The 10,400-nt window shown below is 57.0% G+C and overlaps 8 protein-coding genes across 14 annotated transcripts; 3 read left to right on the top strand and 5 right to left on the bottom strand.

Moving 5' to 3' along the window:
* Nucleotides 1–30: 30 nt before the first annotated feature.
* Nucleotides 31–806, bottom strand: KVP18_004609 (uncharacterized protein; the record flags this gene model as incomplete). 2 transcript variants are annotated; one of them, XM_067957402.1, is made up of 2 exons in its annotated part: nt 31–107; nt 134–806. In XM_067957402.1, the coding sequence occupies 2 exons, from the start codon at nt 804–806 to the stop codon at nt 31–33; spliced, it is 750 nt and encodes a 249-aa protein (XP_067812365.1). The 2 variants fall into 2 exon arrangements, with proteins under 2 accessions (XP_067812365.1, XP_067812364.1); XM_067957401.1 differs by having other exon boundaries at nt 41–806.
* A 31-nt stretch (nt 807–837) lies between these two features.
* On the bottom strand, nt 838–1,974 carry KVP18_004597 (uncharacterized protein; the record flags this gene model as incomplete). The annotated part of the gene is made up of 1 exon (XM_067957379.1): nt 838–1,974. The coding sequence occupies one exon, from the start codon at nt 1,972–1,974 to the stop codon at nt 838–840; it is 1,137 nt and encodes a 378-aa protein (XP_067812342.1).
* Nucleotides 1,975–2,184: 210 nt separating this feature from the next.
* On the bottom strand, nt 2,185–5,450 carry KVP18_004608 (uncharacterized protein; the record flags this gene model as incomplete). 4 transcript variants are annotated; one of them, XM_067957400.1, is made up of 3 exons in its annotated part: nt 2,185–2,805; nt 2,834–4,089; nt 4,118–5,450. In XM_067957400.1, the coding sequence occupies 3 exons, from the start codon at nt 5,448–5,450 to the stop codon at nt 2,185–2,187; spliced, it is 3,210 nt and encodes a 1,069-aa protein (XP_067812363.1). The 4 variants fall into 4 exon arrangements, with proteins under 4 accessions (XP_067812363.1, XP_067812360.1, XP_067812362.1 ...); XM_067957397.1 differs by lacking the exons at nt 2,834–4,089; nt 4,118–5,450 and having other exon boundaries at nt 2,185–2,730; XM_067957399.1 differs by lacking the exon at nt 4,118–5,450 and having other exon boundaries at nt 2,768–4,039.
* A 35-nt stretch (nt 5,451–5,485) lies between these two features.
* KVP18_004606 (uncharacterized protein) lies at nt 5,486–6,889 on the bottom strand (the record flags this gene model as incomplete). Its single annotated transcript, XM_067957394.1, has 1 exon — nt 5,486–6,889. One exon carries the CDS (start codon nt 6,887–6,889, stop codon nt 5,486–5,488), a length of 1,404 nt encoding a protein of 467 aa, XP_067812357.1.
* An 80-nt stretch (nt 6,890–6,969) lies between these two features.
* Nucleotides 6,970–7,509, bottom strand: KVP18_004612 (uncharacterized protein; the record flags this gene model as incomplete). Of its 2 annotated transcripts, XM_067957406.1 has the most annotated exons (2): nt 6,970–7,250; nt 7,281–7,509. In XM_067957406.1, the coding sequence occupies 2 exons, from the start codon at nt 7,507–7,509 to the stop codon at nt 6,970–6,972; spliced, it is 510 nt and encodes a 169-aa protein (XP_067812369.1). The 2 variants fall into 2 exon arrangements, with proteins under 2 accessions (XP_067812369.1, XP_067812368.1); XM_067957405.1 differs by having other exon boundaries at nt 6,970–7,509.
* An 80-nt stretch (nt 7,510–7,589) lies between these two features.
* KVP18_004603 (uncharacterized protein) lies at nt 7,590–8,153 on the top strand (the record flags this gene model as incomplete). The annotated part of the gene is made up of 1 exon (XM_067957386.1): nt 7,590–8,153. One exon carries the CDS (start codon nt 7,590–7,592, stop codon nt 8,151–8,153), a length of 564 nt encoding a protein of 187 aa, XP_067812349.1.
* Nucleotides 8,154–8,240: 87 nt separating this feature from the next.
* On the top strand, nt 8,241–8,741 carry KVP18_004607 (uncharacterized protein; the record flags this gene model as incomplete). Of its 2 annotated transcripts, XM_067957396.1 has the most annotated exons (2): nt 8,241–8,611; nt 8,645–8,741. In XM_067957396.1, the coding sequence occupies 2 exons, from the start codon at nt 8,241–8,243 to the stop codon at nt 8,739–8,741; spliced, it is 468 nt and encodes a 155-aa protein (XP_067812359.1). The 2 variants fall into 2 exon arrangements, with proteins under 2 accessions (XP_067812359.1, XP_067812358.1); XM_067957395.1 differs by lacking the exon at nt 8,645–8,741 and having other exon boundaries at nt 8,241–8,615.
* A 188-nt stretch (nt 8,742–8,929) lies between these two features.
* Nucleotides 8,930–10,378, top strand: KVP18_004602 (uncharacterized protein; the record flags this gene model as incomplete). The annotated part of the gene is made up of 1 exon (XM_067957385.1): nt 8,930–10,378. The coding sequence occupies one exon, from the start codon at nt 8,930–8,932 to the stop codon at nt 10,376–10,378; it is 1,449 nt and encodes a 482-aa protein (XP_067812348.1).
* Nucleotides 10,379–10,400: the final 22 nt, after the last annotated feature.

The raw sequence follows: 10,400 nt of genomic DNA, 5'->3' as shown, positions 1-10,400 counted from the left end.
CCCCCCCCCCCCCCCCCCCCCTTTTTTTTTTCAAGCCGACGACGGCCTCCGCCATTCGCGAGTGTCTCGTGGGCTCGGAGATGTGAATATGAGACAGGTACAGGGGGCTGGGGCGTTGGTTTGCTGGTAGTACCTGGCGGGGGGTCCTCTGCATGGACTGGGGAGTCACTGGTGGTGCGAGGGTCGCATGAAGGAGCGACCGCATCCGGTGTCTGCGGGGTGCTGGGAGGCGTGTTTGGCTCGTATGTGTCAGCCACCCAACAGGAGTCATGTATAAGTGGGGGGTCCGCGGGGATGAGAGGTTCATCCTCGTGGGCAGTCCTCAAGGGTGTGTGAAACTCCAAAAGGACTTGGCGTCGCTCCCTTGAGTCAACTTCCTGCTTTGGCGGCTCATTCAGCAAGCCGTTGAACAAGTCTGTGGCCGAGTCGACCGTGTCGCTTCCCCGAGAGCGCTTGGCGGCCTTTGCCTTGGCTTCCTTTCGTGCAGGCTTCTTCGGTTTGGACGCGATTAACGGCGAGTCAGCGATACGCGCCCGTTTGGGTTTACTGGCGCCGCGTTTGGGAGCAGCCAGTCGTTTCCTAGGGGCTGATGCCACCGAGGCAGCGGTCTCAGTTACGCGAGCCATAAGTAAGCTGACTACCGCGGTGTGCAGCTCTGTTACGCCAGCGGAAGGCCGAGTTGATAGCAGCATGGGCAGCTGCGCGCACAGCGCCTCTAGTGTCGTGCTAGGCAGCGTAGGCAGCAGATGCAACAGACAGCTCACTGTCGACTCCAAATCAACTTGTTCCACCAACGACGGCAGCATAAATCTTTAATAAACACACATGATCGAAACCTCAGCTGATGGCCTTCTTGTCTATTAGTTCCTTCAAACCACCGTCAACCGCCTTGCCTCCGATGAAGGCGTCCATGCCGCCCTCTCCGTCGTGGGGACTGGCGTTCTCGCCAGTTTTCACGTTGATAGTTTCCTCAACAACGGCGCTGCCATCGACCTTGATTGGCTCTGAGAGCCACTTAACGCGAACTCCGTCTAGGAACTGCACCTCTCTGTACGAAGCAGGCGTCGCATAGTACTTTCCCTTGCCGTTCTGGGTACCATTCTTCCACTCGCCGTCATACTTGCGGCCGTCGGTCCATGTGATAACGCCCTGACCATTCATCTTGCCATTCTTGTACTCGCCCTTATAAACGCGGCCGTCCGCCCACGTGAATGTCGCCTGTCCGTGCTGCTGCGAGAGCTCCCACTCCCCGTCGTATCTGTTGCCATTGGGCCATGTGTAAACTCCCTTGCCGGAGAGGTCGTTGAGCTTGAACTCTCCCACATACTGCTCGTCGTTTTGGGCTTTCAGAATGCCGTTTCCTTCCTTGGCATTGTTGGTAAACTGCCCGATGTACTCCTGACCATCAGGGAGAATTTCCCAACCTCGACCATGACGCTTGTCATTCTCGAAGTAGCCGTAGCTCTTGGATCCGTCTGGGAAGTGATAAACTCCGTATCCGTGGGCTTTGCCCTCGACGAAGGCCCCCTTGTACATCGCCTCATCGGCGCCGTTCTTAAACTCGCCAACCCCGTGAGGGTAGCCCTTCTCAAACTGTCCCAGAAAGTAGCCACCATCGGGATATATCATCTTCCCCATGCCGTGCTGCTTGCCGTTATGCCACTCGCCAATATACTTTAGACCTCTCGGCAACTCGACTTCCTCGCATCCCTCAGGCACCGAAAGCGTCACCCCCTTGAGTGTGTCCTTGGGAAATTCCTTCTCCAGCTCCGACAATTCCGTCTCCTTTGCTGTGGTCTCCTGTTCCTCTGCTGCGAGAGGTTCCTTGGAAGCCTCGGGAACGCTCACATCCGGCTTTGTATTCTTTTCCTCAGCTTTGTTGACTTTTTCAATCTTGACTTTATCGTCAGCCTTCTCGATAACCGCAGGAGCTGCTGGCTCCTTGACATCAGCTTTGCTACCCGTGCAACCCATGTTGTGAATGAATTGACTAATTCGTACTCAATTCCGTACAGCTGTGGGGTTTCCTTAGAGTTCAGCTTAAGGGTGATCAGACAGAATGTCGATCAGCTTGAGTTTTTCATTTCGACACCCTCTCTTGGGTTCCTCGTAATTGACAAAATCCTTGGTCACGCGCGCAGTGCAGCTTCTCGTCTTCATCTTTGGTCTTTACGTAATGCTTGGTCACGTTGTTTTGGCCGTCTGCACCACAGCGTCTGGGAGCCCGCACGACCTCGCAACCTCAATGCCGAAAGACTGAGGGCTACGACCCTTCTCGAGTTTGTACAAAAACCGAAGTTCGTCAGCCTCCACTGTGGAAGCCATTCTGTAGTTGGAGCACCGACTCCAGGTCTCGCACAGCCTAGATACCGGGTGGAAGTGAGTAGCGAACAGGCAACGACATGAGCTTGAGAGCCGACGAAGCACAGCTCCGGCGAGAGCGGCGCCATCGCATGTGCTGGTTCCTCGACCGAACTCGTCAAGCACGCACAACGATCTTGGGCCTGCGCCACTTACCATCGCCAGCGCCTCCTGCAGCTCCACCACGAATGTGGACTTTCCCTCGAGGATGCTGTCACGCACTCCGAGCCGTGTGTAGATGCGGTCCACCGGTGTCAGGGTGAATGACCGAGCAGGCACGAATCCTCCGATTTGTGCCAGTATTACCAGACAGCACGCTTGTCTCAACACAGTGCTCTTGCCACCTATGTTCGGACCCGTAATGATCATGGAGCCTGCAGGCTGCTCGTCCACGTTCAACAAGATATCATTCGGCACGAAATGTGGAACGGTAGAGCACACCAACTGCATCGCAAGTGTCCCCTGGACTCACCGGGTGCCACGAGTCTCTCGCATCAAAGACCGCTCCGTAACTGGAGGCCGGCACAAACTGCGGCCGACACCATGCGCCCAGCGACGGGTCCGCCGATAGCTTCGCTAGCGACATGAGGCAGTCGACTTGCGCCGCCAGCGCAGTGAAGGCCTCGAAGGCGAGGCGGTGCCCGTACAGGCCGGTGAGAAGTTCCTGGTTGAACGGGTGAAGCGAGTCCACCTGCGCCTGATAGGCGGCTTGCAGCTCGTGAACCAGGACTTCGATTTCAGATGTGCGGAACCGCAGAGCGTTCCGCGTCTCGGAGGTGAGTGTGACTTCTCGGCGTACATTGCTGGGGATGTCGGCGCATTCCAGCTCGAACCAGAACTTACGGTGCACGAACTTGGCCTTGATATTCCATTTGGTCTGCGCTTCGACACGGCACTCTTCTAGCTGCTGGTGCAGTCGGCGGATGCGGGCTGTCGCGGCGTCGAACTCGGCGCATATGCCAACGCGTGGGATGAGTGACTCCTTAACTGCATGGCCGACGCTACTACGCGCGCCATCAAGACAGGCAGTGACCACACGGCTACTTACCCACGAGTCGACATCTCGGAGCTGCTCCACCACCGCGCTGTAGTCCGTACCCATTATGCAGACCAACGGCGAGTGACGTAAGCACTCCATAGCGTCCGCCACCTGCACGTAGCTGCGTACGAGCCGCTGCGCCTGCGCAGTGAGCTTGTCAGGTAGGCTGGTGTAGTACACAGCCCCCCTACTGGAGCGCAACGACAGGCGCCACAGGGCAGCTGTCACTCGCTCTAGATCCGGAGTCCGACGAAAGACGGCGGTAATGTCACGGACGGCAGCCAGGTTGTCGACCAGGTAGGCAACAGCATCCTGTCGGCATTGAATGTCCTTCGCCTGCTGTAGGGGGGCTAGGACCCAACGTCTCAGTAGCCGACTGCCGAATCTCGTGGCGCACCTGTCCACCAGGTCGATCAGGGAGCTCTCTCCGGAGACCTGCAGCTGGTCTAATGCAGCGCCTGTCAGATTCAGTACTCGATCCGTCTCCAAGTCTTGGGTCAGGGACATGAACGAGAACACCTGCTTCTCCAGCAACGCCTCTTTCAAAAATACATAGGCGCCGGTGAGCACAGCGAGCAGGTCCGGAGCTGCTGAGATGAAGCCACCCCACACGCCAGCATCCGTCCTTAACTCACTCATGCTCCCCAGAAAGGCCTCGGTCGAGGGCCAGAGGTTAAACGAGTGGACGTCTGCGTTCAAGCATCACCCGAGACCCACAGGAGACGACTGGGTTGACGGGATGTCGCGAGAAAGCCTTCGCAAGAGAAGGCGTGGCCGTTTTCCTGTCCAGCACGACTTCGACTGGAGCTTTTCTGAACACGTAATCCAGCACGCACTCCAGCGGCTCGCTGGTGGCTACCGACTGGAACGACGCCGTTAGGCTAGCCACGTCCAACGAGAGGAACGTGACACGGCCTGATACTGTGTACGCGAAGCTGACCAGGCGGGCCGAAGCAGGAAGCTGCTCCGCGTGTAGCATAACTCCGGCGGAAAGGACCTCACACAGTCCTCGCTGCACAGCCTTCTCCTTGGTGCGGGTGGTCTCCTGGCGCTCTCGCAGCTCCTGTGGCCGTTCGAGCTGCTCCACTACGGCGACGCGAAACCCGGCCTCCACGAAGTCTCGGGCCTTGGCGTTCAGACAAACCTCGGGAAACCCTACGTGTGGTCTGCCGTCAGAGCCCATCCACTTGAGGTCGAAGTATTTATGAGCGATGCATGCGTCTTGGTAGAATATCTCGTAGAACTTCCCGATTTTGAACAGGACGATCTTGTCGAAGTTGGTGGCCTTGATACCCCAGTATTGAACCATCGCTGGGGTGCTGTGTGCCTTCTCTCTCTTGAAGTCCGCCGGTACTCGGATACTCTCCACAGCGAAGCAAGCCTCTGTCGGAGAGTGGCCGGCAGCATCACACAGCCGGCGGGGGTCCAGCCAGCTGGGAAAGGCGAAAGCACGATGATAACCCGTCCAGGCCTCCAGGTACTCGCGGAAGTAGCGAGAGTCGCTGTAGACGGAGGATTTCGCTCGTAGAGTGGCAAGGAAGCCGTCGAGGGCAGAGGTCTCGTCATGCGCCGAGGCCGAGAGGGAGATGGGCGGATGAGAGAAGAAACCGCCTGCAGCTGGGTCAAAGGAGAGGTCACTCAGCTGCAGGTCCTCCACAGGCGCCTCTGCGGTGTGGGATCGCGCTCCAGATGCCGTGCTGGCTGAGTGTGGAGGCGACTGGCTGCCCATGGAGGCTGTCCAGTCGGAAGCTCCAGACGTGGAGGGGTCGGTTCCACTGGGTGTGGGCTCGGAGTAGGCGGATTCCAGGTCAGTTCGACTGGGGGTGGACTCGACCTCGTCGTCGCTGTCAAAAAGCACCCTAGGTCTCTTTGGAGCGGGATTACTCTCCTCGTGCAAACGCTTGCGTCTCTGAGGGGAGACCTCCACTGCTGCCCCATCCTGCATCTTAGCCTTCGAAGTCGGGCTGGTCGAGCCGGACGCCACTCGTTTCTGCAAGGCGAAGGCCAGAATGCTAGCCTGTCGCACTGGAGTCGGCTTCTGGCGACTCATAGACAAATATTTATTACTGGCACGTGACTAGGATTTCAAAGAAAAAGACTCAGAAGAGTAGCTACACCACGAAGTGCCGCGTATACGTATTCCGACGCGTCGAGTAGACGCGAGAGGGCCACGCAGGCGCAAAATACGAACACTAGCGAGAGGCCGAAAAAGCTGCCAGTGCGGCCAAGGCCTACACGGGTGCGAAGCCGTTGGAGCTGCAGTGGCCAGAGGACCACCGCGAAGGTCTGTGCGAAGCACATCACCTGGACTGCTCTGGCCTGATCTGCGGTGAGGTCCAACACTGATGCGAGCAAAGGCTCCAGGGCCAGCGTGAGCGTAGCCAGGAAAAGCAGCAGTCGAGGGCTGACCGTAGCGACGTTCAGCAGCAGTAGTTCCACAAAACTTGCCAGTCGAACCATCTGTACAACGGTGAGTGAGAGGTTGTAGCCGTCAAAGACGCGTAAAGGAGAGAACAAGAGATCGACTCCGACAGGTGTCAGGATGCATGTCAAGTACAGCGAGTGGACCAGCAGAATGAGCGTTGCGGCCCTCGCGGACGGTCGAGTGGCGCGCTCATCCACGCAGAAGTTCTCATATAGCCGGTCGAAATTCCCAACGACAGTTCGGAGCGGCAGCTCGGGGCGAGAGAGATGGAAGCTTGTCAATGCGTCTGAGGTTCGCTTCCGTTTCAAGAGGAACCCTGCTGGTTCGTACGGAGCCATTAGCAGTCCGGCCACTCCGAGTGATGCCAGGAACAGTGCGATGGCGGCCTCTGTGGAACGCGCGTAGACTGGGCTGACCTTCCATCGAACGTGGAGCATGAGCAGCGCGCCGAGCTGACGACACGCGTCTAGACGGAGGTAGCTTGGTAGGTTCACCGCCCATGATACGGAGTCGACACAGGTCTCGCAGTCAACGATCGGCAGTGTCGCGCTCAGGACGCCGAAGGCCAATCCTCTGCACCCCAATGCTAGGACGTCGTTCTGTTCAGTGAGGACCAGGCTGGCGCCTGCCGCGGAGACCAGGCTGGCCAAGACCAGCATCGCCACGCGCGATATGCGCCCCAGCGCAGGAGCCAGCGCGAGGCCCAGCCCCATGCCTACAACGTAAGGCCGACTGCTGCAGAATGGGAGAGAAGCTCCCCACAACGCCGCCAGTACGCGCAACGTGTTCTCTTGTAGCACCGACCGGAACCGGAGCGGAAGCGCCTGCTTGCGGCTCTGCGCGAGGAACGGCAGACCTTCCCCAGCTTCAACGCGCGATACAGTCACTAGCCGACCCACCCCTCGAGGCATGCCTGAGCTGCTGGAGCTGACGTCCACTGTGACGGAGTGGTCCAGACTGCCCCACGAAGGCACGGATGGCTCAGGTGGCTGCTCTCCCAAGCCCGAGGGCTTGGACTCTTCAGTCGGGCTGGGAAGCGAATGAGCATCCAGTGCTCCCAACATAGCTTTTGCACACAGATTTCATTCCCACCCAAGTTCGCATTAGTCACCTGCCTTGATGTCGTCGAGCTCCCTGTGGTTTTCTACATCCAAGTTCGCAGATAGTACTTCAACTCTTCCACAGACTCCTTGATGTCGTCGAGCGCCCTGTGGTTTGACACCTTCTTCATTTCGCGCACGCCGACAAAGCGATGTCCGAGTTCTTTCAACGTGGACACGTCCACAGTGCGGTAATGCAGCATTCCCGCCAAACGAGGCATGTATTTCATTAAGAAGATGCGGTCGTTCCACACGGAGTTGCCCGCTAGAGGCGACAACTCGAGTTTCATACGTTGCCCTTGAAGGAACGCAATGATTTGGAGTTCTGCAGCAGCTACAGTGATTTTTGACTCACGGCACGCATTAGTAAGACCTGATGCCCCATGTTGAGTCACGCACCAGCTGTCCATAGTGGCTAGGTCCTGATCATCCACGTGAACCACAAGATTCGGACCCTCTATCAAGTCCAGTGACTTTCCTTTGGTAACACCAACTGCTACCTCCATAATGACACACGTCGTCGGGTCTAGGCCTGTCATTTCCAGGTCGATCCATATCAATCCTTCGTCCATGAAAGGCTGCATGAAACTTCGTATTTAGGAGCGGCACCCCAAACCGTTTTGTCCTGGTAAATCCTCGATTTAGGCCACTACGCTAGCTGACCATGACCAAACTTACCACTAGGCAAACTGTGAAGCTCCACGACAAGACCCTCTCCATGAAGTTGACGCCCTTTATGGTGACTGGTCGTGCGGTCCCCACCGAGAAGAATCCCGCTCCTAAGATCTACCGCATGAGGATTTTCGCTCGTAACGCCGTCGTGGCGAAGAGTCGGTTCTGGTACTTCATGAAGAACCTGAACAAGGTCAAGAAGACCCGTGGCGAGATCCTGAACGTCACCACGATTCGTGAGACCAATACTCACACTGTGAAGAACATTGGGATCTGGATGCGCTACGACTCCCGTGCCAGCACACATAACATGTACCGCGAGTACCGCGACATTTCCATCTGCGGTGCTGTCGGGCAGATGTACATGGATATGTCCTCACGCCACCGGGCGCTGCCGCAATGCATACAGATCATGCGGACTGCGGTGATTCCCGACCAGCTGTGCCGACGTCAGCACGTTCTTCAGCTGCTCGGACAGGACGTAAAGTTCCCCAAGAACAGGCGTCGTGACGCCGTACCTCGTGAGAGGGCCGTTGAGTGGGTCGCGAAGCACTAAGTTGTGTGGTGATTGAGACTTTGGTTAGCAAAAAGACATAAAAAGACTTGGAGTAGGTGATCCCTGCGTCATACTCGAATTTCCCAAATGAGTGTGGAGCAGGAGTTGACTGAAACTCTGCGTCGTCGAGGCTTTTTCGCGTTCTATCTGCATAAGGACCAGGAGGTGGTGCACGAGGAAAACTGGGTAGATGTGGGTGGCCAAAGCAGCGACAAGCGCAAACTGCTGTCGGGGCTGATTAGTACTATGAAGACCTTCAGCGATCGCATTGCGACCGCCGACTGCACCACGCTGCGGTCGTTTGCTACCCACAGCTACAAGTGCCACGTGTTCCAGACGCCCACTAACTACAAACTGATCCTTATGACGATTCCGGAGGCGCCCACGCTCTCTGACCACCTGAAGGAAGTCCATGCGCAGATTGTGCTGCCGCTGGTTTCAAGCCCCGCCTACGAACTGTGAGTCAGTGGTATGGGTTGCACCTGAAACAGCGCTATTGACCACGCGGAGTTCTCCTCTGCCATACGGCAGAGCCTGCTGAAGCTGCCACTGCAGGGACGCGTCGCAGAAGCGGCACTGCAGCGTTAGGTTGGCACTCTATGAAAAGCTTTATTTTTTCGCCACGTCGTCAGTGAAAACGTTCTATTTTTTTCGCGATGGTTCTCGTCAGCTTTGTGATAACGGGTGTTCGACACTCCATCCCACCAGCATCGGAGGTCGTCGTTCAAGCTTCTTGCGGTCCGATGAGATTTCGAACGCCAATTATAGGGCCTGACATGCAATGTGTGGGGTTTGATGCCGACTCAGGCCTCCCGATCGTATTCACCATGTACCGGCGGGGCGCCGGAGACGACTGGGCCTCTGTGTGCTCCGGGGAACTGCACATGGATTACTTGACCCGTCAGGGTTGCCAGTCGTCACGGTTCGCTCTCCCAATGATGGACTCCGAAGATGTCGAACTGGCTACCCTGGAGTTCACTTGTCAAGTTGGAAACAATTCAGAAGCGTATCCACAAGCCGTTGACAGGAAAAGCGTGTGCACCGACACTGCGGACTTCCTTTTTGCAAACGGGCTGTATCCGGCGGTCGATATCTCTCGATCTCCCTCAGGGTCCTGCACCTCGAAGCCGCTAGTAGCCGAGTCCAGCGTGAGGCGGCTCTCGTCTGTATGCTCGTCGGATAGCCGCGTATGTTCCGACAAGGAGCGGGCTATACGCCAACTGGAGGAGAACGCCTTCGACCCCGTTGACTCGACTTCTCTGATCTCCTTTTCCTTATGGGACAGCGACGCAGTACACTTCCACTGCTTACGCCTGTCAGTGTTCGGTGCGAATGGCCTCTTCAATTCGGAGCTGATGGGCAAGCTAGATCCCTACCTGGTGGTGCTGCTGGGTGACCAGCGTTTGGAGACCGAACCTATGACCAATGCTGGTGTTGACGCGGAATTCTCGTATCGCTTCGAATTCGTTTACGCCGGAGAAAGGTACCTCAACTTGCAGGTATGGGACCATGAACGCTTATTGCGGAGCCAGCAAGTGGGGCAGGTCGTGCTGGACATTGAAGAGTGGATCCAGTCCTCTTTGAATTCGTCATCTTACATTGCAAGTCGTATCGACGCTGAGATTAGGGGTCCTGATGGTCTGGATGGGGGTCGGCTTCGTTGCCACCTGGAGATCTCCCACAATCGTGTAGCGGGCCCGCTTGCCAGACAACTACCCCCTTTCGACGCCGGAGTGCTTCACGAAAGTCCAGAGGAGATGGCGCCGACAGCTTCAGAGGGCATGCAGCTGGAGGACTGCCCGTTTGGGTCTATACTGGTGACGCTGCTTTCAATCGAGCATCTGAAGCACCGTCGGTGGTTTCACAAGATGACGTGTCTTCTGACGCTGCGTTGGGCGCACGAAGAAGTACGACTTGAGACCTTCGTACCAACGTCCATGGAACAGCATGAGCTGGACCGCGCTGTGAGGTTTCCTCTGGTGGACTCCCGCTACATCCGAATCAATGTGTTCGACTTTCGATCCGCTTCGAGGTCCGATCACATAGCATGGGGCGTCATCGACGTGCGCGCCGCTATGGTGAGGCAGTTGGCAAGCGGGGAGCCCGCGTCGCTGCCGCTGCGCGTGGAGATTGAGGACGCAGAGGGTGAAAATAGCTACCTAAACGTAGTAGTCCAATTTGATCATGCCTCGCTGCCAAGTCAGCTGTGCCCTGCTGCTGTGTGAACTGATGTGTGTACGTCGTAAT

The sequence above is a fragment of a genome, assembly GCF_019968955.1.
Source record: "MAG: Porospora cf. gigantea A chromosome Unknown PgA_NODE_154_length_32541_cov_350.816, whole genome shotgun sequence".
Taxonomy (NCBI): domain Eukaryota; phylum Apicomplexa; class Conoidasida; order Eugregarinorida; family Porosporidae; genus Porospora; species Porospora cf. gigantea A.
This window is presented reverse-complemented; position numbering and strand designations above follow the sequence as displayed.